Below are 25890 nucleotides of genomic sequence, written 5' to 3'. Positions count from 1 at the left end.
TGAGGCATGTAGAGAGTGTGTATGACTCAGATCTATAACTTATCACATACAAGAAACAAGCAGAATAGTTGTGAATAAGGAGCATACAAAATTGTTTGAATATAATGATGCATGTGTTGCTCAACTTAAAGAAGGCTACATCAAAAGTGATAGGACAAAATATATTTCTCTAAGATTGTTTCCTACACTCGAGAGCTCGAGAAGAATAAAAAGTGGACATTCAATACATTTGTTCAATTGACAATGCACCAGATCCCTTTACAAAAGCGCTTCCTACTACAATATTCAAAAAACATGTTCATAACATTTGAATGCATCGTCTACAAGATCTGTAAAAAGAAGATAATATCTAGAGGGAGTTGCATGATTGTATTATTTTTTTTTGTCATGGTATTTGTCCCAATAGTTTCTATGATAAAGTTTTAACGAGGTAATATGCAACACATCAATAGTGATTGATACTCAAGAGAGAGTGTTAAGAAAAAATATGATTATTTATCACATTATTACTTTTCATCTTTTTAGATTTCTTTGGACACACTTGTCTTATTAGTTGTACACTAATTTTTTTATTAGCAAAATAACATAATCACCATTACACATGTGTTAACTTTGTCTTCGTCTATAAATAAATAATTATATGATTGTAATGAAGTATAATAGAAGATAGAACATACAAGTGAAAAAAGAAAAACTTTTCTTTCTCCACTCTCTTTCTTTATTTAGAACACAAATTCTTGTTCATCTTTATCTATTACTAGACCATAGTTTATAACACAATTAGCTTTTACAATTCGATTGTTTTATTAAAAAACAATTATCACAAAATTATTTCAGATATCATTAGAATGTGCCGAGGGACAAACTTAGTATATCCACTTATTTTGGAATAAACCGAAATTCTAAATTTCCAAATACATTATGTTTTCAATATCATACCAAAAACTTGAAAACAACCAATTGGTCTTCTTAAAGCTACCACGAAAAGGCCTAATCTCTATGCTTTGTGTTGAATCATTCCTCTCCGGATCATAAATGAAAAAACGTGTGGCTTGATTCGGCTTGACATCTACCTTTCTGAACCAAACCGTATTACTACCACTAGTGACACAGATCCTTTGATTCGCCAGAGAAACAGGCAAAACAAAAGTCTTCTTTTCAAACCATTGACTCTTCTTAGCATCTTCAAGAACCCAAACTTCAGAAATACTATAACTCAAATTACTACTGTGAGTAAACAAAGCTAATTTTCCTTTGTAGATTATGAAACCTTTGAAAGAATAGTACCACCAATAGGGAATCTCATTAGGCAATTCAATCAAATTGAACTCCTCAGAACATAAGTCAAAACACATAACCACACATCTGTCTGCATCAAGAGAAGCTATATAGTACAATACACCGTTAATTGTTATCTCTCCCGAGCCAGGACGATGAGGAATGGTGGCATTGAATCTTTCTCCATGAAGCTCCTGCTCCAAGTACCAACACTTGATGTTCGGATCTCAATACTCCCTCTTCATTACTGAAATCCCAAACTACGCTAAGCACTTTGTACTCATCATTAACAGGATCATGTCCAAAATAGTTCGACATGTTGTTATTCACTATGGTTGCAGATATCAACTCGGGCAACTCCACAACCTGCCTAGTATGGAGATTGCTAATTCGCACACTTTTCTGACTTGTGAAACACGCCAAGCCACGAGCAACGCTCACAAAGCGGCCTTCTATTTTTGACATGGCTAGGTCTTGGTCGATTACAGAGACGGTTGTGTCCGAGTGATCATGATCAGACGATGATGCGAGCAACGCATACTTGATTCGTGTTTCTTGATCCACTAAATACGCGAAGAAACGTCGTCCATGTGATGAGGATTTAAGGAAAAGGTCTGTGAAGTATCGAGAGGTGATAAGGGAAAGCCAGAGTTTTGAGACGCACTTGTATCTCATCAGAGATTTAACCGGTAATCTTGTCAGAATCTCGATCAACAATTCCTCAGGGATATCTGGTAAGGCCACAGTCAGGCTCATCTCCTCCTCCTTCTTTTTCATCTGTTTCACGGCAAGACATAAAGAAGACGATCTCATAGTTGTTCACAGATTTGTGTTTCCAAAGCTTGTTTGGTTTTTACTTTTATATAGTAGATCTCGAGTCTGAGTAATTTCCCTAACTTACTTATAACTTAAATCCTAATACAGTAAAACTCTATAAATTAATAACAATGGAATTATAATATTTTATTAATTTGGAGAATTATTAATTTATAAAAAAATTAATTGGACCAAAAACCTAATATAAAATCTAAAAGTATATTAGTTTATCGATGTTATTAATTCATCGATTATAATTTATTCTACTGTATTTTTATCACATTACGTAAAACTTTTTTTTACATCAAATCATGATTTTGGGCTCTCATTCAAGTGATTTTTGTTTTTTGAATTTAAGGATGTAGCCAAGTTATTGCTCCACAGATAGACTTTATACGGCTTAATCCACAAATAGACTTGATATGGTTGGTTCGATTCTATTTTATTTTTATCTCAACGTATATAAACTTTTTTTTTGTCAAGGTACACAAATTTTTTTTATTGATTAACATGGTGATCCGGATCACAAATTGAATGAGCAAGCCTACAGTCCCCTATTATGTTGAAAAAAACTCGGACCAACGCCCAAGATACGAACTTGCCCAATTGTCCTCATGCGTACTCGAACTCGAGATCTCTATGAGTTTAGCCTTGATATTGTTGTTATCTACCACACGAAGGTTAACATAAGCTTCTATCCCTCAAATATTTTGATTATAGCTTATCCCTCCGTCTAAGATATTGTTACAAAAAGCAACTATTGGGCTATATCTTGGGCTTGTATTGTGATGGGCTAGGTTTAACAGAATTCAAAACACCAACAAAAGGTAAAGAAGAAAACACCGAAAAAGACGGATGCCCTAATCTCCGATGCCACAAGGCTTGATCACAACCCGCAACTGCCTTGTTAACTCGAACTGATGCAACATCCGTTAGATAATACACTCCGTCTCGTTCCTCACCGGCTCCAATCAGGGTCCTCGTAAACCGGTCCTGTAAACACACATAAAGTATCAGTGAATATTGTGAAACAATTCTTCATTTGTTTCAACAACTGCGATACGGAGACCAAAGAACAATTCAGGTTCGGCACATAAAGGACGTTAAAAAGAGAGATGTCTTTGGTGAGTGACAAAACTCCCATGCTTAACGAAAGTGTCTTGCTTCCATCCGCAAATCCAATCGTGCAAGGTGGGATATCGATAATATTGGTAAGCAACGAAAAATTTCCCGTCATATGATGGGAAGCTCCCGTGTCAACAATAACATCTCCGAATTTCTTACCAGACAACTTTGTTTGATTACCACCACGTGTCTTCTCTTGTGCCATCAAGCTGATTGCCTTCCACTGTTCAGCCGTGAGCTCCGGAAAAACAGAAGAATTGGAAGTCGTTGCATGAGCCGCCGTTGCTTGTCCACGACCACGTCCAACATCTGCTTGTCCTCCACGACCACCACGACCTCGACCGCGTGCATTACGTTCGATTCACCACTCGGGGTGACCATTTAATTGCCAACAGAATGCCTTCTCGTGGCCCGACTTTACACAGTGTGAACACAGAAGGTTACGTTTAGCCAATACCATAGCTGTGGAATCACCACTTCCACCACCTCCATCAAAAGTCTCACGATGAGCAACAAAACCAACGGCTTCTGTTGATGTTCATGATCTTTTACTGAGTTCAACCGTTGCTCTTCACGAACAGCTTTAGCGTATGCTTGTGCCAAATCAGGAGACGGATCAGCGTCGATGATGGAGTTAATGAGATTTCCAAACCGTGAGGCATCAAGCCCCATGACAAATTGCGACACTTTCTCCTCCCTTTCTTTGAAAAAATTCACTCCAGCAGCACAAGAACACGTTGGAATCGGAACACGTCTCGTTATGCGCACGTTTGATCACGTGATAAATACAAGTTTGGTCCAAGGAGCAGGCATTGCGTGTTTGTTGGATATCCATTTGGCAAGAAGGGCTGGCGTCTCTTTGATCTTGAGACGGAATAAATTTTTGTTTCCCGCGATGTTATTTTCCAAGAAGATATCTTTCCCTTCCAATCTTCACAGGAAAAGCAGAGCACACCGGACAAAGAGCTTTCCTCTTTACCGGTTATTCCCTATGCTGATGATTGGTTTTTTGTACCTCTGTTGGAGGACAAGGGGAGCAGTGATGCTGTTGGTCAGGGGGAGCTCGAGGCTGTTGGCCAGGGGAGCTCGACACTAGTTCTCCTTTAGTTACAGATGTTATCGCTTCTGACACTGATGCTTCTTCCTCGATGGAAGCGGTTACCGAGGTTGTCGAAGTCTCACTAGAACTATCGAACGACATTTTTTCTTCTCCAGTCGCAGATGTCTTACCGGATGAGAATACTTCTGCAGACGGGTCAATTGTTTCTCCTGCAGCTCCTGCTTTGGGTCGTGGCAAACGCGAGATTGTACGTCCTAAGAAGCTTGCTGATTGCATGCTTTATAATGCTGGTTGCTTAGATAATACACTTCCGGTCCTCACCGCTCCCAACTCAGAGTCTTTGTTCACGGTTCCAGGTAACACACCATATCCTCTTACACATTACATCTCTGATGATTTATTCTCTTCAGGACATCAGGCTTTTCTCGCCGCTATCACTGCTGGTGTCGAACCGAAAACTTCAAAGAAGCTTTGAAAGATAAAGTTGGGTGCGATGCTATGGAACAAGAGGTTCATGCGTGTGAGTTAACAAAAACGTGGAGTGTTGTTGACTTGCCCGAAGGGAAAGAGGCTCTTGGTAATCAGTGGGTTTTCAAAATCAAATATAACGCTGACGGTTCCATCGAGCGTTATAAGGCGCGACTAGTTGTTCTTCGTAATCATCAAGTCGAAGGAGTGGATTTTGACGAGACTTTCGCACCAGTTGTCAAGATGACGACTATACGCGGTTTACTCAAGATCGTTGCTGCTGAGAAATGGGAAGTGCACCAGATGGATGTGCATAACACATTTTTACATGGCGATCTTGACGAAGAGGTTTATATGCGACTTCCTTTGGGTTTTCGACATTCTGATCCTAACAAGGTGTGTCGTCTACACAAATCTCTTTACGGCCTCAAGTAGGCTCCTCGTTGTTGGTTTGCAAAACTTACAACGGTTTCAAAAGAGTTTGGCTTTATTCAGTCCTATGCCGATTACTCCCTTTTCACTTATACTCGCGATGATATCGAGCTTCGGGTATTGGTGTATGTTGATGATTTGCTTGTTTGTGGTAATAATTCCGTGGCTTTGGGGAAACTAAAGAACATTTGGGCAACTGTTTTAGGATGAAAGATCTGGGTAAAATGAAGTATTTTCTTGGTCTTAAGGTGGCTAGGAATGACGAGGGGATTTTTCTATCACAGCGCAAGTACACGCTTGAGATTATCGCTGAATGTGGACTTCTTAGGGCCAAACCGACGTTGTTTCCGATGGAACAGAACCACAAGTTAGCGTTGTATGCTAGCCCGCTTCTCGCTGATCCTCACCCTAATCAACGCCTGGTTGGTCGCCTCATTTATCTGCTGATCACACGACCAGAGCTGTCGTACTCTGTTCACATTCTCTCGCAATTTATGCAAGCACCTCGCGAGGGACACTGGGAAGCGGCCTTGCGTGTGGTTCAGTATCTCAAGTCCTCTGTTGGTCAAGGTATTTTGTTCTGCTCTGACTCTGATCTCAGCCTCACCGCTTACTGCGACTACGATTGGAATGCTTGTCCAACTACACGAAGGTCTTTGAGCTCTTATATTATGTTTCTTGGAGGTTCTCCGATATCGTGGAAAACTAAAAAGCAGAGCATTGTTTCGCGTTCTTCCACAGAAGCCGAATATTGGTCCATGCGTAATGCTCTTGATGAGATATTGTGGCTGCGACAGCTCTTGACAGACCTTGGTTTCCCGCATCATGGACCTGTTCGCTTGTTTTGTGACAATTAATTGGCGATTAGTCTTTCTGCCAATCCAATTTTTCACGAGCGGACTAAACACATTGAGAGTGATTGTCATGCTGTTTGCGATGCCGTTCTTGATGGAACGATCTCCACAATTCATGTTCGAACAGAGGATCAACTCGCAGACTTACTAACAAAGGCACTTGGTCGACACCAGTTTTCTCACTTAGTGTCCAAGTTGAACATTACCAATCTTCATGCTCCAACTTGAGGGGGAGTATTGGGCTATATCTTGGGCTTGTATTGTGATGGGCTAGGTTTAATATCATACACCGTCATAGAACGTATATATATATCCTGTAATGTACATTCTTGAATGATAAGAAAGCATATTCTCTAATTCTACAGCAACCCACTAATTTTTCTTTTCATTTTTAGTCCCTGTCTCATGAATATATTCTCCAATACTATCAGCTTTGACTAATAAAAATGATATATAGCTGTAAAAGGGACTAAAGAAAGAATTTGATACTAGAAGAGAAATGAGAAAAAATTTTAATTGTGAAGTTAATGGACTAAACTAATGAGAGTCGTAAATTGAAAATCGTAACAAAAGTCTTGTAGCTAGAAACTAAAATACAAACACTTACAAGAAAATCAAGGTATATATTTATAATGTACTAAGAAAGAATCTACACACTTCAGTTCAAAAAAGAATGAATCTACACATTGCAAAATCAAGGTATATAATGTACTAAAGAAAGAATCTACATCAGTTACGAAAAAAAAAAAGAATCTCACCCTGCAAATGAATACCAAGTTTTATATCTTTGGCTCTTATATTTTTTTGGTAGCGAAACTTTTGTTTTGGATGTGGAGTTTGGTTATTTGTTTTAGTTTGGTTGCGTTTGAGTGTGTTTTGCTAATTTCTTATGTTTTTGATTTGTGTTTGAAATTCTGTTCTATTTAAGCATGGTTTGAGTTTTTGTGCTTTGAGTTTGAATGTGTTTTTTGTAGTGTAAGCAACCAGACGTAAAAGATATACATACAGTATATATATATATATATATATATCAACCCTTTATTTGTTCTTGGTAATTGATTGACCTCCTGAACCTATGCATGAACTAAGAAAGAAAGACGAAGAGAGTTTATACTATTACTTGCTCAAACTTATGCGTAAGAAACATGAGAAGAAATACGAACAGAGTGTTAATTTTTTAAAAGAGTGTTATTTACCTCTCTTTATTTTTTTTTTTCTGCTCAAGGATCCCCTCAGTTTAAAAAAAATTAAGAGAAGCTTTATTACGAAACAAATTGAAAACACCAGACCGTAAAATAACATAATTAAAGTGAAAAATAGAATTTACTACGGCTTTTACAGAGTTGCTCAATTTTTTTTTAGAATGAATGCTAAATTTATTCGAACCCAAAAAAAAAATAGTTTCTACATTATCAAAGTCCGAACAAACCAACTACTTATATTCTCTGCCAAGCTCAGCTAGAAACACATGGCCACCTGTTCTTCTTGTGCCTTTTCTCGCAACAGGTGTGGAGAAATGTTGCAAAAGAGATCATGCTCCGGGATTACTCCACTGACTGGAATGCTGTGGTCCACCAGATTTCCCGATGTCAACAAACCAGACTAAAAAGTTTCATCATTAGATATCTTTTCCAGTTGACTATTCATGTCTTATGGAGGGAGAGGAATGATCGTAGGCATGGTTCAAGCTTCTCAACAGTGCAGATGGTGGTGAAGTTCATAAACAAAGGGATAAAAATCGATTCAGTTCAATTCGGCTACAAGGAGATATTAGAGCATCTCCAGCAGTAAACTCCTCATTTTGGGTTGTTAAGAATATTTTAAGAATGTTTTTTTTTTTTAAATTAGAGTTTTGATTTAAATAAAATAAAATTAAAATAAAATAAAATCTGGCCAATCAGAAGTGACCACGTCGCCTAACAACTCTACACTTGGGTATGTTAGCTAACAATAGGTTGTTAACTTTTGAGCCATTTTTTATTTATTTTTTAATCCAAATTCATATGTATTTGTGCCATAAACCTCTACAAGGAGATATTACATACGAGGAAGGAATGCAAATGATCTGATTTGCTTCTAAACCGGTGACCTAAGAGGAGCACTAAACCTGTGAGGAATCTGTTTCAAAACTGCAACCAAAATCTGTTTTTAACATTTAAAAGTTCGCATATTCTTATGTAAAAACGTTAATTTTTTTCGGGTTCGAAAAAAATTAACATTCATCCCAAAAAAACATTCATTCTCCAATTTACTAATCAAAGAGAAATTATCAAAGAAAACAATTTATGCACAAAACCGACAGAGGTCGAAACATGGAAGTAAACAAAGCCTTTAAAGATAATAAACCTTGAAAGATTAAAGACCCCTAGAAAGAAAAGATTATATATTTATATAGAGAGGAACAACATCCAATAGCCGAAATTATTAAGATTAAAATTATAATTAAGATTCCGACCCATGAAATTTTTTATACATAGTAACTTTTCTAATCGACTTTTTTTTTTCTGAGGGCATGAATGGATAACAATATGGACAGGAAATGAGAAAATGAAATTTTAAAATTATAATAAATATTTTTAGTTAAGATTCTGACCAACGAAAATACTTATATGTACATCTGTAACTTTTCTAATCGACTTTTTAGTTTTTATCTTTTCCTAAGGGCATGAATAAAAGAATAACAATGTGGACAGGAAATAAACCACAAATCATTTTTTTTTCTTTTCTTTCCAAATTTCGGCTCTCCTACATTAATCAGACTTAAGTCGTGGGGACGAACCAAAAAAGGTTTAGACTTAAGAGCCATGAAACCACGATCTCCGATCTCAACAGATAACTCGGAGACGATCTTAATTGATCTCATCATCGAAATACTCTGGAGATTGCCGGTCAAATCTATAGCGAGATGTCGATGTGTATCGAAGCTATGGGCTTCCACACTTGCCAGTCCATATTTCACAGAGCTCTTCATGACCAGGTCTTGTGCTCGACCAAAACTCTTGTTCTCCTTCCGAAATCATTGTGAGTTGGTCTTCTTCTCGTCACCTCAGATCCGAGATCAAGATGAGAACTCGTCTCTTGTAACAGCCAATCTTTATATGAAGTTCCCCATTGATGATTTCTCTGATATTTCTCGTCCTATCCACGGTTTGGTCTGTGTTACGCATCTTAATATCTTAACGAACGAAAGGGTGACGGTGATATGTAACCCTAGCACGGGACAATCCTTACTTTTACCCAAAGTGGTAACTGTAAACAGTCTTCTTGGGTTTGATCCTATTGATAAACAGTTCAAGGTTCTGTCCACGACCAAAGTGATTTATAGAGAAGATAATTCTTATCTGAAACATCAAGTTTTGACAGTGGGAACTGGAAACCTGTCATGGAGAATGATTGAATGTTCCATATCACATCATTATTATCCTTCAAAAGATGGGATATGCACTAATGGTGTTTTGTATTATGTATCTCAGCTCGGTGGGCCACCAAAAGTGTGTGCTATAGTCTGCTTTGATGTTAGGTCTGAGAATTTTAGTGTTATTAACAGAGCTGAGGACATGATACTACGGATGGTGTCAACTCTTGTAAATTACATGGGTAAATTAGGTGTTTTGTCGAATGGTGGGTTTGAAGGACTTACTAGAGAAAGTAGATCTCTTGAGTTCTGGGTTCTGGTAGATGCTGAGAAACATGAATGGTCGAAACATAAATACGTATTGCCCTCTTCGTGGAAGAATGTAGTTGCAGAGGCCAAAATATTCATCGTTGGAGTGACTAGTGCAAATGAAATTGTGTTGTCTCCACGCTATCTATCCAACCCTTTCTATGTTTTCTACTACAACAACGAGAGGAATACTATAAGAAGAGTTGAAATCCACGGAATGGATGCATTTAAGAATTGTGGAGTTCACATCTCTCTAGACCATGTAGAGGAAGTGAAGCTTTTATAGGACTGTATAACTCGAGACTTCTAAGAGATCATGGGATCTTACATCTACTTAAGCTATTGGATCACTGTTTTCTGCTTTTTATGATTATATTTTTATTATTTGTTTCTTTGTGTGATGGTGTTTATCTAGATCTTCCCTAGATACTGATAAATTCATATACTTAGAGGGAAATCTAAGATAATTTTTAACTTTTAAAGTCTTCTTCTCTTGATGAAAATATAAACGTACAACGCACAACTTAATTCTTATTCAAGATCTATTTTCTCAATCATTATTTGATATGATCTTCCGACCAAACATATCTCAAATTATTTCTTTCGACAAAACTCCGGTCAGTCAAATTATTGTGATTCACAGTGTGTCACAGGGCTTCTAGAATAGCTTTCTGGATTTTTCATCAATATTAAAGCGATGAAAATATTGATGGAGATCAAGAGGATCGTGTTTGCCGTGTAATGCACGTAAGAAGACCAAATCCACATTACTTTGACTGAGTCAACTTGGCCTTCCCTTTTACCCATTCATTATCGTTTTGTTTAATTTAATAATAAAAAGATTGATTAGTCTCCTATTTCCCAATTTCTTGTTATTTTTTGGGATGTGTTGAATATTTGTTTCCTCCTATTATCATCACCAAACAATTCACTGGCCTTATTATTTTTTTTTTTAACGCTTAAACTATTCAAGGAAACATAGAGGGCTGTAACCCAAGTACAAGAGCAAAAATAAAACAACAATACCATAAGGTATCAAGACATGGCAGATATCTAAAACTAGAACACCTGCAACCTCCAACAAGCTTAAACAAAGAAGCAATGGAGAACCTAGTCAGTCCAAGGGCAGAGCCACCAACTTTAACCATGTAAACAATGTTCTTTTGAAACAATGTTCTGAGGACAAACATGGCGGCAGCAAACGCCCCCATGAAGCTTCTTTTGTTTTAGATAGATGCGTGCATCTCCTTGACTCTGAGTTTGATTGATCCATAAACTTATTCAAGTTGCACTTTCAGCTTTGTGAATTATTAGATTCTTTTCATTAGTTCTCTCGTTCTGGTGCTGTTTCACTTTATTGTAACCAGAACGAGAGAACTAATGAAAAGAATCTAATAATTGGAGCGTTCAAGAACTAAAATAAACGAAAATATCACAAGCTCGCTACCAAATCTTGTGTTCCTTTTCACAAAAGCCTTTAGGATTTCTAGTTTTCAAAACGATATATTTTCGTGTAGAAACAATTGAGTATAAACTGATTTTATGACCCAAAAACAAAAATTTGAAGATAAACTAAAGAAGTTAATGGGACACTATTATGTGGATACAAATTTTGAATATTAACTAAACTTACTACTTGAAATGACTTTAGAGTTAAGACGTTGATCGTTATGCGCAATATCTTTATTGATGGGGTTATAAATGTCCTCAAATTTATACCATATTTTAAGCAGATATATAGAGTACAACTTGCATGTCTAACTTCATATTTTGTTGGTGAAACGTGAAAGTTAGAGAAACGGTTTTCTTTAAGATATCATACATCGTATAAAAGACATGGATTTTTTGACAAAAACAAATAGAAAGTCATTGTAATCAAAGTTTTAGTTGTATATTCTAAGTTAGTTTGTATGAAAAAACTCGGGCATTCATATTCTAGTATGACATAAAAACTTTAGATTTTAGTAAATTGTTTGAAAAGTCCAAGTCATAACTCAGAGATAAATAATGTTATTGTAGGTTCTTGATTTCAGTAATAAGAGCCAGAACAACCTCTGAGGAACAGAAACCTTCAGTAATCAGTACCTGTTACTTATTAAACACTTAACATGGTTTAGTAGAAAACCAGACTCTTAAACACATTTAAAAAATTCAGAACGGATATGGGCCAAGTCGGATCCGGATAGCCTCTATCGAAATAATCAACCGATCACTTTTTTATTTCTTTTTTCAGATGTCGGTTACATTAATAAGAATATTAAGAACACGGATAAGTCTATATAAGTCGTGGCCACAAAACAAAGTGTTTTGAAACCAGTCAATTACTAATAGCTCCGTACGGAATCTAGGGTTTGTAGCAGTGTATCCTGCCATGAAAACAAGGCGACAGCAAGTCTCTGAGGATGGTCTAAACATTCCCTGACGTAAAACACGATCTCCAACCTCAATGGAAAACTTAGAGACGATCCCAATTGATCTCATCATCAAAATACTGTCCAAATTGCCGGCCAAGCCTATAGCGAGATGTCGTTGTGTATCGAAGCTATGGGCTATTAAGGGAAAGTTATCTTTCTCATTAATGAAACAGAATGTACAGTAATGTTTTATATACAAACATTGATTAAGCGAAAGGAAACTTAACCAATTCCGAAATATATTAAACCAGCCTAACCAACATTAAACCAACTACTCTAATATGGGCTTCCACATTTGTCAGTCCCTATTTCACGGATATGTTCATGACCATGTCTTGTGCTCGACCGCAGCTCTTGTTCTCCTTACGAAAAAGCCGTGAGGTGGTCTTCTTCTCGTCACCTCAAGTGGGAAATCTGGATGAGAACTCGTGTCTTGTAGCGGCCAATCATCTTATGAAGTTTCCCATTGATTTTTCCTCTAAAATTCGTGGTCCTGTGAACGGTTTGATGTGTCTTACGAATTTTCAGTACGGAAGGAAAGGAAACGGTGACGGTGATATGTAACCCTAGCACGGGACAATCCTTACCTTTACCCAAAGTGAAGATCACAAAGAGTGTTGGCGTGAACAGTCTTATTGGATTGATCCGATTGTTAAAGAGTTCAAGATATTGTCCATAATTTGGACGCCTTTATAGAATAAGGAAGCATCAAGTTCTCACATTAGGGACCCAAAAACTTTCATGGAGAACGATCGAATGTTGCATATCGTATCAGTATCCTTGTGAAAATGATGGAATATGCATCAATGGTGTTTTATATTATCCAGTTATGGTCATTGGGCCTCCAAATGGGTATGCGTTAATCTGCTTTGATGTTAGGTCCGAGAAGTTTAGAGGAGTTAACATACCTGAGGAAATTCTATTACTATGGGGCGATGATGACAACATGTTAAAATGGAGTGTTTCATTAATTCTCGTTAACTACAAGGGGAAATTAGGTGTTCTTTTGCAAGACATGTTTAGTTTTTATTTGTGGGTTCTAATAGATGCTGAGAAACATGAATGGTCGAAACATAAATACGTATTGCCCTCTTCTTGGAAGAATGTAGTTGCAGAGGCCAACATATTGATCGTTGGAGTGACTAGTACAAATGAAATTGTGTTGTCTCCACGCAATCTATCCAACCCTTTCTATGTTTTCTACTACAACATCGAGAGGAATACAATAAGAAGAGTCGAAATCCAAGGAATGGATGCGTTTAGGTATTATAACGTTCACATCTCTCTAGACCATGTAGAAGACGTGAAGCTTTTGCAGAATGTTTAGGATTGTGTAACTCGAGATTTTCAAGATATGATGGGATCTTACTGTCGTTACGTTGTTGGATGGCTATTTTCCGTTCTTTTTTTTTTTTTTTTCTGTGTGATGGTGTTCATCTTTCCTAGATACCGATTTCATAAACTTAGAGGGAATGTTTTTTTTTTTTTTTCCCGTTCAACTACACTTAAGTAATTTAGCCATCTAAAAGTCTTGTTCATGATGAGTAAGTCTTTCTCTTCATGAAAATATAACTTACGACTCACGACTTAAGTATTGGTCAAGATACTCAATCACTATTTGATCTAATAGTTTTTTTAGGACTATATTACTCAAGAGATTTTTAACGGATCATGGGGCTCTTACTGTCCTTAGCTATTGCATGGACTATATTATGTTTTCTATTATTTTTTTATTTACTTTTTTTTGTGATGGTGTTCAATAGTTCATATTTCCTGGATATTGTAACCATCCCTGTGTTTACAGTTTACAGTTTACAGTAGTGGCTAGTTCATACACTTAAGAGGGATGTCTGTTTCCTTAATGATTAAGCCACTTAGTGAGTTATGTGTTCATGAGTTTTCTATTAGTGCCAAAGACAACATTGACACTACAATAGGGCCAAAGAGTGGTTGGCGCCAATCAATCCGAGTTTTTCCTTTATTATGTACTTCACTTTTGGTATCTTCTGCTACTTCAAATAAGAGAAGTGAAGTTACTTTATAAGTGTGTGATTCCCATCAAGATCTTACGAGTACAGAAGCGAATTGTTTTTGGTTTATGTGTTTCATTTTCTAACATCTTATCTACTTGATATTATAGAAACTCTTGTCAAACTCCTCAAATCCAAAACAGAGAAATCTAAGATGAGATCTTTTGAAGCTAAACCAAAGGGAGAAGAGTTTTAGACTCAAGAAATGTTCAGGTGTTAATTATCAAGATTGAAACTTGAAAGGCTAGAGTGATTAGTCTGTCACAACCACAAATGTAACAATTTTGAACTTCAACGGACCTCCGATATACGGGCCCTCATTTTTGGGCCACATGGGCTTTCTCTTAACAAATCATTCACAGTGCTCTTGGTCGCATTGATTTGTACAGGTTTCTTGGGCGGACCAATAAAAGCTTCTCTTTTGAATCCCCACAGATCTATCTCTCATCGCCATTCTTCTTCTTCTTCATCACTCTCGTCAGTCTGGTGTCTGACACAATTTTGTTTCCCGTTGATAAAGGTAAAGCCTTTTTTTTAATTATTCTTCTTCTTCTATCTGTTTGCCTCCCCTCTAATTTCTACTTCAGCTATTTAATAGCAAAAGATTTCGTCTCTTTCGTGAGCTTCGTGTAGTTTCATATTCACTTCAATGTTTGAAACTGGGTTTTGCCCGTTTAGTCTATGCTATACGTTTCGAATTGAGGTTATTATGGAGATTCTTGGTTTGCGCTAGTCACTTTTCTTGTAAACTCTTCAGCCCTAATGTTTGAAGTTTAAACAAATTTGCGTGAAGCATAAAATTAAACAATTTTGATTCTTGCTGCTTAAAGTTTATTCTTTTTTTCCCATGAGTTCAATTGGGTTTCGTTGGAAAACCATGAGCTGGGATTGATTTATTGCGGAAGAAGTTAGATCTTGTTTTGACTGAGAATTGGGTTCTTGATGAATCTTAGCAATTACATTATCTGTGTATGTGGATTCTGAATTTGAGTCCTTGAAATTGAAATTATATATTGCTTAGTTTTTGGATTGCTCATTGCTATGGTTTTTTGCTTTTGTTATGCAGGGTATTTAAAAAATGGCAGCTTCAAGCGGCTCTGGTTTGGAAGGTCAGAAAAATGACATCAATTCTGGTAAAAGGTCCATTCTTTAGCTGCTACTGATGTTGATTTGTCTTCTTTCTGTTTACTGATTCAGGAAATTAGTTATGGTTTCTCATTTCTATATCCTTATTTCCAAGTGCTTTGCTTTTACGTTTTAGAATAAGTATAAGGAGGAGGTCTCGTTTGTGAGACTCATCCAAGTTAGAGAGAGAGATTTCGAAGGTTTTATCCGTGTTTTTATTGTTGTTTTATTGTTTTTTTCTTTTTCAATAAAGAAGAGCGTTTGGATTTATTTCTGTTTGTGATTCTTAAATCTATCAGATGTGAATGGGGAAAGGGATATAGACATGGAGGAAGACATGGATCTAACAGAAGATGATTTCGGAAATGTGTCTGGCCAGTTTCTAGGTGAAACATCAATAGTGGATGCTGTCAATGTGAGTGTTGACACCGTGAAAGTGGATGTTAGTTGTATCCTTTTCTTTTCCTTTTATGTTGAAGATTGCTAATGCTTGCCTTTCTTAAAATCCTACCTTTTGCTCTCTTGATAGTCCCCCGAGTATAGTTCATTCAAAACCACTTTAGGATTGACGTGGAAATTGAACATGTTTCTATTATCATTTACGCTGAGATTTGAATGCATGTGATTACGTTTTCTTTCGTTTCTTTTCCATAATTTCATGTATCAGCTAAAACTGGTGTTAAAAGAGCCAGAACAACCTCTGACGAACAACAACCTTCAGTTCATGTTACTTATAAACACTTAACAAGGTTAATAGAAAAGTAGACTCTTAACTTGACCACAAGTAACTTTTAACATTTTTATGCTCAAGCATTACTGTCTTAAAATGATTGTTGGTGTTCTACTTGTTTTAATTTTTTTTCCTGTATCTTACAGAGCTAGTAAGCAGAAGCTGGAAAGTTTATTACAGCAATGGTCAGAATGGGAGGCAGAACAAAATTCTTTGTCCCAGGTAGCTACGATTTAAGGTCTTCTGAAGTGCTTATTTGTAGCCAATACCGTGAATTCTAACGTTTTGCAAAAGTGAATCAATCTCAACTTTTGATTGAATGAATATTGTAAATGAAACTTAGGATGCGTGTAAGAAATGATATGTATATTTGTATGCTGTCTTCTATTATTCAAATAACAAAATATACTTTCATGGTACAACATAAATACATAATCTAGAATATTCTCTTTGGGAATCTTATCAGGATCAAGAACAAGTAGTAGAATCTGGTGATAAAACATATTTTCCTGCTTTGCGTGTGGGATTGCAGAAGACATCATCTGTGGTGAGTGAAAATGTTGTCAAGCATATGGAAGCTTGAAATTTTCAGGTTTTTCGTAATCCTTACTGATAGATACATTATTGTTGCATGTGCAGTCATTTTGGTTCGACTACCAAACTGGTCGCAATTCCTTAAAGGAGTTTATTCCAGTGGAAAGTAGCACTACTCCTCTTTATAACCGTGGATTTCCAATTGGTTTAGATTCAGCCAATGGTTTGAGTAACTCAGAAGGGTAAACTAATCTAGATTTGTAGTTAATATGTTTTCGTTTTACCTTGTGACACTGAATGTGTTAATGAAATTTTAGTTTCTCTCTTGTGCGTTCTTTTGAAGTTTTGTTTTTCCTTATTGTCCCAGAGGCTTGGAGATTATTGATGATCCTCCACGTTGCTTCAATTGTGGCGGTTACAGTCATTCTATAAGAGAATGTCCAAAGCCTTTTGATCGAGCAGCTGTTAGTATTGCACGGAGACAACATAAAAGCAAGAGAAATCAGACTCCTGGTTCTCGTTTACCGTCTAGATACTATCAGAGCCATCAAGGTGGAATATATGATGGCTTGAAGCCAGGCTCACTTGATGCAGAGACACGTCAGCTTCTTGGTCTAGGGGTAGTTTTCAGCTTCCTTCTCTTGTACTGGGGAAAATTTCATTAAAATAGAAAATGAGCTTTCTGATTAAAGTTAAAGTGTCTTCTCCAGGAACTCGATCCTCCTCCTTGGCTTCACAGAATGCGAGAGATTGGGTATCCACCGGGATATTTAGGTAAGCTTTCCTACTTTCTCATGTTATCATTCTTCATCATCATATTACCAACATCACCATCATACAATCAAATGCATCTTTAGTTGTCTTTGCTTTCTTTCTTTTTTTTTTTTTTTTGTATCTGTAGCTGTGGAAGACGATCTTCTCTCGGGGATCACAATATTTGGAGAGGAAGAGACTAAAGCACAAGAAGAAGAAGTAAAGACTGAGGATGGTGAAATCTTGGAAACAGAAAGCCCTCAAGAGCCGCAAATGAAAAAGACAGTCGAGTTTCCGGGGATTAACGCACCCATCCCGGAAAACGCAGATGTGTGGCTATGGGAACAGAGGAAAAACTCAGGACATGCTTACTATCATGATCACCATCAACCACGAGATTATAGAGGCGAAATGGGTCCTCCAGGTGTTGAACTGTCGTCAAGTTATCCTCCAAGGTATGGCATTAGACCAAGAAGCCCTGGCTTTGAAAAATCGGAGTCAGAGAGAAGGTATTATTACTCTTCGTATGATTCGAGTTTGAAGGAGAGGGGTGATAGTGATCCATATAGATTTAGCAACAGAAGATGAGTTAATGAGTGAATGTGGGATGTATATTGTAATGTTTAGGGAAGAATTATTGTAACAGTTACATAGTAGCAACGCGTTGAATTCAAGAAGCTTTCTGAGATGACAAGGTGACTCATGCGTAATTTTTTATTTCTTCAGCTAACTCATAGTTTGCAACAATAGACTTGTTGGTAAAATATATAATGTTGGGACTGCAACCATAGATAATTTCTCGTAATAAAAGTCGACCAATTGTACCTAGGTTCAAAAAAAATTAATACTTAATTCTGTTTACAAATTTAGACATCACAATTCCAAATATATAGGGCATGTGACTGATGTCAAATTATAATGGCGTAGGGCTTAAGCCAAAAGACCCAGAGAATTAGAGGAAAACGCCGTCACAAAAAAAAAAAAAATTAGGAAAAACAGAATCAGAAATTGAGTTCAGAAAAAGAGAATCGTATTGTAGAGAGGAGAAGATCAATTTCAACGTCCAGAATAATTGAATATATAGATGAAGCGAGCGGCAACAACGAAGGTTTCTCCCAGATTCCACATTCTTCGTTTATCGTCGACACATTTTTGCCTCTCCCGTTATGATTCCTTGCATCATGTTCGTTTTCTCTCTCTCTAATCTTCACCATCGATGTTGAATTTGTGGCTCGTTTCGAATATTTCAAAAAAAAATTTCTTTATTTGAATTTCGGAGGAAAATATGTTTATCTACGGAGATTTTGTGTTTCTTAAATCGACTACTGAAGTTTCAAGCCAGCGGTAACAACGACGAAGATAAAGCTAGCAGCAACAATGACGAAGATGAAGCTAGCGGCAACAACGAAGCTTCCTCCCATATTCCATATTTCTTCGTTTATCGTCGACACATCTTTGCCTCTCCCCCGTCATGATTCCTCGCATCATGTTCGTATTTATCTCTTTAATATTCACTATCGATTGATTCTACTGTTAAATTGTGTGGCTCGTTCGGTATAGTTTTGGAATTCTTCTTCATTTTTTGTTTTCGGAGAAGAATTTGTTTAGCCCAAAAATTTGTTTGGTTATGGATATTTTGGTTCCGAATGGAGAAAGCGGATCAGGCGGTGCATATCAAGCAGTTCAGACGGATCAAGCGGATCAAGTGCGGTTCAAGTAGATTTGGCGGTACAAATGCGGATCAAATGAATCAGGCGGTCCAAAATATATGTTTGAATGGGAATTGTGGATAATAAATAGTTTTTGGGAGATATTGGAATAAAAATATCATTATATTATCTACATAAATTTCAGTTAAAATATTTATTAAAAAAAATAAATATTTATAAGATTTGATACATGATAAATATAATATAAATTATTTTATTTTGTATCTTTTTAATTATAATACATGTAATATAATTAAACTTATTTTTCAAAAAATTTAAACTCGTAAATGATCAATCAAAAAACACAATTCAAATCAAAATATAGCAATAATTATCTTTGTATGTTAAATTGTGCATATGAATTTTATAAAAAGTTTAATTTATTTTAAGTTTTATTTTCTTAATAATATGTATTATCTTTAAATAATGTTAGATTATGTATATGCATCATATATAAAACTAAATAGATTTAACTATCTTAAATTAAACTATTCTCTTTATTTGAAAAATAGTATTAAAATATACTAAAAAGTAGAAATACGGTACAACCTCTCCAAATAAGCAGCGTTTTCTACTGTATTAGGAAGACACAATTTTTCACCACACAATTTGATTTGCTTTAACTGTAGAGTGTATAATTATTTTTTATCATTATTTTACCAAAGGTTAATAACTTACACAACTAATTGTGATTGAAAGATTATTAACAGGACATCCGCTCCGTCTTCGAACCATCAATGAACTGTTCGTCCATTCAAACCCTTTGTATTTCTTAGGTCGATCTAGAAATTGCTTTATTCGGTTTCTCTGTCTACTTCAATTTTATGTTAATTATGGAGGAAATTGTTGTAAAGTGCTTTGATGACACCGAGAAATCTTCCTTGATAACACTAAAATAATCTATTAATAATAATAAAATAAAAAACTCTGAATGAACCATTGAAGCATTGTTCATTCCAATTTCAACGTTTAACGTTCAGAAAAATTGAATCCAAAGATGAAACGAGCGGCAACAACGAAGGTTCCTCCCAGATTCCACATTAATTCTTCGTTTATCGTCGACACATCTTTGCCTCTCCCGTCATGATTCCTCGCATCATGTTCATTTTCTCTCTCTAATCTTCACCATCGATGTTGAATTTGTGGCTCGTTCCGTATATTTTAATTTTTTCCTTTATTTTTGAATTTCGGAGGAGAATGTGTTTATCTACGGAGATTTTGTGTTTCTTAGGTCGACTGCTGAAGTTTAAAGCCAGCGGTAACAACGACGAAGGTAAAGCTAGCGGCCACAATGACGAAGATGAAGCTAGCGGCAACAACAAAGCTTCCTCCCAGATTCCATATTTCTTCGTTTATCGTCGACACACCTTTGCCTCTCCTCGTCATGATTCCTCGCATCATGTTCGTTTTTCTCTCTCTAACCTTCACCATTGATTGATTCAACTGTTGAATTGTGTGGGTTGTTCGGTATGGTTTTGGAATTCTTCTTCATTTTCGATTTCGGAGGAGAATTTGTTTAGTCCGAGAATTTGTTTGGCTACAGATATTTTGTGTTTCTTAGGTCGACTAGAAATTGCTTTATTCGGTTTCTCTATCCACTTCGATTTTATGTTAATTATGGAGGAAATTGTTGTAAAGTGCTTTGATGACACCGAGAAAGCTTCCTTGATAAGACTAAAATAATCTATTAATTATAACAAAATGAAAAATTATGAATGAACTATTAGAGCATTGTGTATTTTTATTGTACCTTTTCATTTCATGTATAACTGCTAATTTGTATAAATGTTATTGTTCTACGATTGTGTCTTTTTGTTTTATTTTATTAATTGTACCATTTCATATAATGAACTATTGAACCATTATGTATTTCTATTGTACATTTTTATATATAACGGTAAATTTATATAAAAGTTCTCATTCTACGGTTGTGTCTTTTCGTTTTATTTTATTAATTATACCATTTCATATATAACCACTGAATATCAAATGTTGCTTCTATGAAAAAACCAGTGAACCATTGTATCTTTCTAATTATTTTTTTAATTAATTGTATATTTTCATATATAACTGCTAATTTATATAAAAGTTATCATTCTATGGTTATGTCTTTTTGTTTTATTTTATTAATTGTAACATTTCATATATAACCGTTGATTATCAAAAGTTGCTTCTATGAAAGAACCATTGAACCATTGTGTCTTTCTAATAATTATTTATATTAATTAATTGTATATTTTCATGTATAATTGCTAAATTATATAATGTTTATTGTTCTACGGTTGTGTCTTTTTATTTTATTTTATTAATTGTACCATTTCATATATAACCGCTGATTTTCAAAGATTGCTTCTTTTAATACTTATGTCTTTTCAAGATTATATATATTTTGTTTCATTCTTCATTATTTGTTTTATTGAATTTTTTATAATGATCTCCTACTTTGAAAAACAACCTCTTATATATCAATTTATTATTGATAAACTTTAAATTAAATTAAAATTATTTAATCTAAAAATTGTTTATTTGCAAACAGTTGTTACCGAAATGGTGTTACACGAAAGATTTTTTAGTAGATGGTTAGATATGAATAAAGAAAAATTTCAAATGAAAGATGAAAGATATGCTCATTCCCCAAGAAAATATTTTTGGAACAAAAGCCAAAAAGTTGGACTAAACAAAAAAATGGTAATTCTCTTAACAATTATCTTACTAATCTTAAAAGGCAACATACAATTTTTTCCTATGTTTTTTAGTTCTATTTTAAAATTTGTTTTTAAAATTCTATTTAGCCATAAATAAAGAAGATCTTGGATTGGAGGGTCTCACATCCTCTCAATATCCAAAAAAATAGTTTTGGAAAAAAATTTAAAAAATTAGGAGTAAACGGAAAAATGATAATTCTTTTGACAAGTTTATCACTAATTTTAGAAGTTAACATAATTTTTTTTATGAGCTTATTAGTTATATTTTAAAATCTGATTTTTAATTTATCATTAATTATGCAAGTGTAGCACTACTTTTGGTTATACTATATTAGTTATATTATTTATTTGAACACAAGAAACATGATATACCAAACTATAATGGAGAATAAAGATGCACTTTCTAAAGTAGATAATACAACTAATAGATTTGGATGTGAAGTGAAAAAAGAAGAGAAAGAAGAAGCTAATTTATGTGAAAGTGATGAAGATTTTAGTTTTAAAAATAAGAAAATGAAAAATCACAAAAAAATTCCAAGACAAAAGAAAATAAAAACCTTAATCTGTGAAGAAAATAAAGATATGAATAACTATGAATGAACTATTTTATTTTTTTTTATTAATATTTTAATTAATTATATTTTTTGTGTATAGCAGTTATTAATATGAAAAAGTTATCATTATTATAAAGTTTTGTTTTTTTATTTTTTTTTAAATTATATATTTCTGTGAAAAACTATGAATGAACCGTTATGTCTTTCAATTAAATATTTTTTTAAAAATTGTATTTTTATGTATATAACTGTTTGCTATTGTATGGTTGTGTCTTTTAGTTTGTTATTAGTATGTGTGTTGTTTATTAGTGAATATATGATTACATTTTAGTGGGGAATGAATGTTGGAGATTTAAGTGTTACCTTTTTTTTAGTGAACCATTGCAACTATTGATTTTATGGTTATTTCTCTAAACATTGCAACTCTAGAGATTATAGTTATTTTACCAATCCTTGCAACTCTTGAGTTTATGTTATTTACTAAACATTATTGAGTTTAAGATTATTTTACCAACATTGCACCTAGTATTGTGTTAATGGTTATTAAACCATTGCAACTGTTGGAATCATGCTTCTTTTAAACTATTGCAACTATTCATTTGTACCATTTGAAATTCTATAAAATAAAAACTATAAGTGGACCATTGTGTTTTCTGTTTATTTTTAATTAGTTATACATTTTTGTGTATAACTGGTAATTTATTCAATGATTACAATTCTACAGATGTCTCTTTCGTTATATTTTATTAAAGTACCATTTCGTACATAACCGCCGATTTTTAAAGTTTGATTCTCTTAATGCTTATGTCTTTTCAAGATTGTATATATTTTGTTGCATTTTTTATTATTTTTTATTATTTTTTTTAATAATGCTCTAATAATTTTGAAAAAATAACACCTTACACACCAACTTTTTGTTAAAAAACCTCAATTTAACTTAATTCTAATTTTTACCTAAATGGTGTTAGATTTTCTTTTTAAGCATATGGTTAGCCATGAATAAAGAAAAACTTGAAGTGGAACGTGAAAGATCTGCTCATTTTCTAAGAAAATATTTTTGGAACGAAAGCCAAATAATTTAGACTAAAAATGGTAATTTTTTTGGCAATTATAGTATCAATATTAAAAGGCAACATAATATTTTTTATATGAGTTTTTAATTTTATTTTAATTTTTTTTACTAAATTATCTTTAGTCATAGATAAATTAGAGGGTCTCACATCCGCTCAATATCCAGAAAAAATATTTTTGGAAGAAAATTTTAAAAATTAAGACTAAAAGGAAAATGATAATTCTTTTGGCAAATTTATCACTAATATTAGAAGGAAACATACTCTTTTGTCCAAAATTAATATTTTGTTAAAAGGCGAAGCGACACGCTTCTTTCTCTCCCCCAACTTCCCATCGCCTGCAACTTTTTCTTCCGTTTTTCTGCATTTTCCGGCGGCTCCGGCCGCCGGATTTTCCTTTCTTTTCGGTTTTGTTCTTTTCTTTCCCACATATATCATCAATAAAACCAATTGATGTCTCTAATGACATGGATTTCATCGTTTTGGTTATCTACAAAACGATGCGGTGTTTTGTTCGTCGATGTTCCTCTCCTTATCTGTTGGCCGGTGGTTTTTCTAGTTATTGGATTTTCTGCGATTTTCTATTATCTAGTCCAGGAAATAGAGAGGAGAAAATCCCAGAGGTTTGAGTGGATGGTCGACGTGTTTTTCTCCCTCCGGGAGCGTCTTTCTCCCACAATCAACTACTATTTCATACAGTGGTGGTTCGTCGGCGCTTTTGTCTTGCTATTGGTGCAAGGTAAATCTCATCCTCTTGATATATTTTTCAGAGGATTATTAATGTTTCAGTTCATATACGGGATTTTGAAACCACCACCATGGCCTGATGATTCGTTGGAAAAGATGGAACATCTCATTCCTGCGGAGGCAACAATTCATCTATCATTTAAAAATAATTGGTGTACAACAACCACGAGGATTTCAAAGTCAACCGTTTCAATAACGACTATGATATGGATTATTTGGTATCATGAGGTCAATATTTGGAAACATGTACGGGATGCAATGGCTTTTCACTGTGTGATTTGGAGATTAATCAATGCAGTGCCAGGTTGGCATACTTATCGTATCAGAGTGAGACCAATACTGAAAAAAGAAAATAACAAGTTTCAAAACTTGTTAGCGTGTAAGGCTTATCTCGGAAGAAAGCAGTGTTAGTTTGTTTTTTCTAATTATTTTTCTTCAGCATATGGCGTATATAGCTGCTTATACAATAATTTGTATTTCGATGTTTTGTATTCGACTTTGTAATCACACTTACTTTGGTTGTTAATGAAAGTAATTTAGACGGAAAAAAACTCTTTTGTCCTATAAGTTTATTAGTTATATTTTAAAATCATATTTTAAAATTTAATTTATCATTAATTATGCAAGTGTAGCAGTACTTTTGCTTATACAATAATAGTTATATAATTTATTTGAGATAGAAAAAATAATATACCAAACTATAATGGAGATTAAAGATGTACTTTCTAAAGTAGATAATGCAATTAATATGTTTAGATGTGAAGTGAAAAAAAAAAGACAAAGAAGAAGCCAATTTATGTGAAAATGATGAAGATTTTAGTCTAGAAAATAAGAAAATGAAAAATCAAAAAAAAGTTTCAAGAAAAAAGAAAGGTTAGGAAGAACAAAAAAATACCTAAAGATGTGAAAAAACTAACAATATGAAAAGCTATGAATGAACCATTTTTCTTTGTATTTAGTATTTTTTAAAATTAATTGTACATTTTTGTATAACAATTATTAATATGAAAGGTTATCATTATTATAAAGTTGTGTCTTTTTGTTTATTTTTTTTAATTATACATTCTGTGGAAAACTATGAATGAACGTTGCATCTTTCTATTAAATATATTTTTAACTGTATATATTTTTTATATAACTTCTAGCTATTGTATGGTTATTTCTTTTGGTTTTTGTATTTGTATATGTGTTGTATATTTAGTGAATTTATGATTACATTTTAATAGAAAATGAATGTTGGAGATTTAAGTGTTATGGTTATTTCGATGAACCATTGCACCTATTGAATTTATACTTATATTAGTAGAAATTGCAATACTAGAGATTATGGTCATTTTATCAATCATTGCAACTCTTGAGTTTATAGTTATTTACTAAACATTGTAACTCTTAAAATTAACGTTAATTTACCAATCATTGCATCTTTTGAGTTGATGGTTATTTTGGTGAACCATTGCAACTATTGAGTTATGGTTATTTTACTAGACATTGCAATTCTAGAGATTATGGTCATTTTATCAACCATTACAACTCTTGAGTTTATAATTATCTACTAAATATTACAACTCTTGAAATTAAGATTAGTTTACAAATTATTGCATATTTTGAGTTGATGGTTATTAAACCATTGCAACTGTGAAATTTTTTTTTTTTTTAATATTGAAACATTGCATCTTTTCAAAATAAAAAGACAATTACTTATTGAAGAGGCACATCTTTTCATTAAGAAGATACAAATTTCTAAAATAAGTATTGAGTTTATGGTTATTTTACTAGATATTGCAGTTCTAGAGACTATGGTCATTTTACCAATCATTGCAAC

The 25890-nt window shown here is 34.2% G+C and overlaps 3 protein-coding genes and 1 pseudogene across 4 annotated transcripts; 3 read left to right on the top strand and 1 right to left on the bottom strand.

The window, feature by feature from the left end:
- Positions 1-902: 902 nt before the first annotated feature.
- LOC18008730 (putative F-box protein At3g52320) lies at positions 903-2091 on the bottom strand. The gene is made up of 2 exons (XM_024154709.1): positions 1486-2091; positions 903-1328 (listed from the first exon to the last, which is right to left on the bottom strand). Exons 1-2 carry the CDS (start codon positions 2089-2091, stop codon positions 903-905), a joined length of 1032 nt encoding a protein of 343 aa, XP_024010477.1.
- Positions 2092-8837: 6746 nt separating this feature from the next.
- LOC18008451 (F-box protein DOR) lies at positions 8838-9983 on the top strand. The gene has a single exon (XM_006391436.1). The coding sequence runs from the start codon at positions 8838-8840 to the stop codon at positions 9981-9983; it is 1146 nt and encodes a 381-aa protein (XP_006391498.1).
- A 2085-nt stretch (positions 9984-12068) lies between these two features.
- Positions 12069-13438, top strand: LOC18008318 (annotated as a pseudogene).
- A 1105-nt stretch (positions 13439-14543) lies between these two features.
- LOC18007934 (zinc finger CCHC domain-containing protein 8) lies at positions 14544-17969 on the top strand. Of its 2 annotated transcripts, none has more exons than XM_024154782.1 (10): positions 14544-14661; positions 15208-15274; positions 15566-15715; positions 15934-16015; positions 16143-16218; positions 16463-16543; positions 16636-16772; positions 16898-17150; positions 17241-17304; positions 17432-17969. In XM_024154782.1, the coding sequence occupies exons 2-10, from the start codon at positions 15220-15222 to the stop codon at positions 17869-17871; spliced, it is 1338 nt and encodes a 445-aa protein (XP_024010550.1). In that variant the 5' UTR covers positions 14544-14661; positions 15208-15219; the 3' UTR covers positions 17872-17969. The 2 variants fall into 2 exon arrangements, with proteins under 2 accessions (XP_024010550.1, XP_024010806.1); XM_024155038.1 differs by having other exon boundaries at positions 14646-14661; positions 15208-15281.
- Positions 17970-25890: the final 7921 nt, after the last annotated feature.

This window comes from Eutrema salsugineum, unplaced genomic scaffold (genome assembly GCF_000478725.1).
Source record: "Eutrema salsugineum unplaced genomic scaffold, Eutsalg1_0 scaffold_9, whole genome shotgun sequence".
Taxonomy (NCBI): domain Eukaryota; kingdom Viridiplantae; phylum Streptophyta; class Magnoliopsida; order Brassicales; family Brassicaceae; genus Eutrema; species Eutrema salsugineum.
The sequence above is the reverse complement of the archived record's forward strand: the minus strand, read 5'-3'. Positions and strand labels throughout refer to the sequence as shown.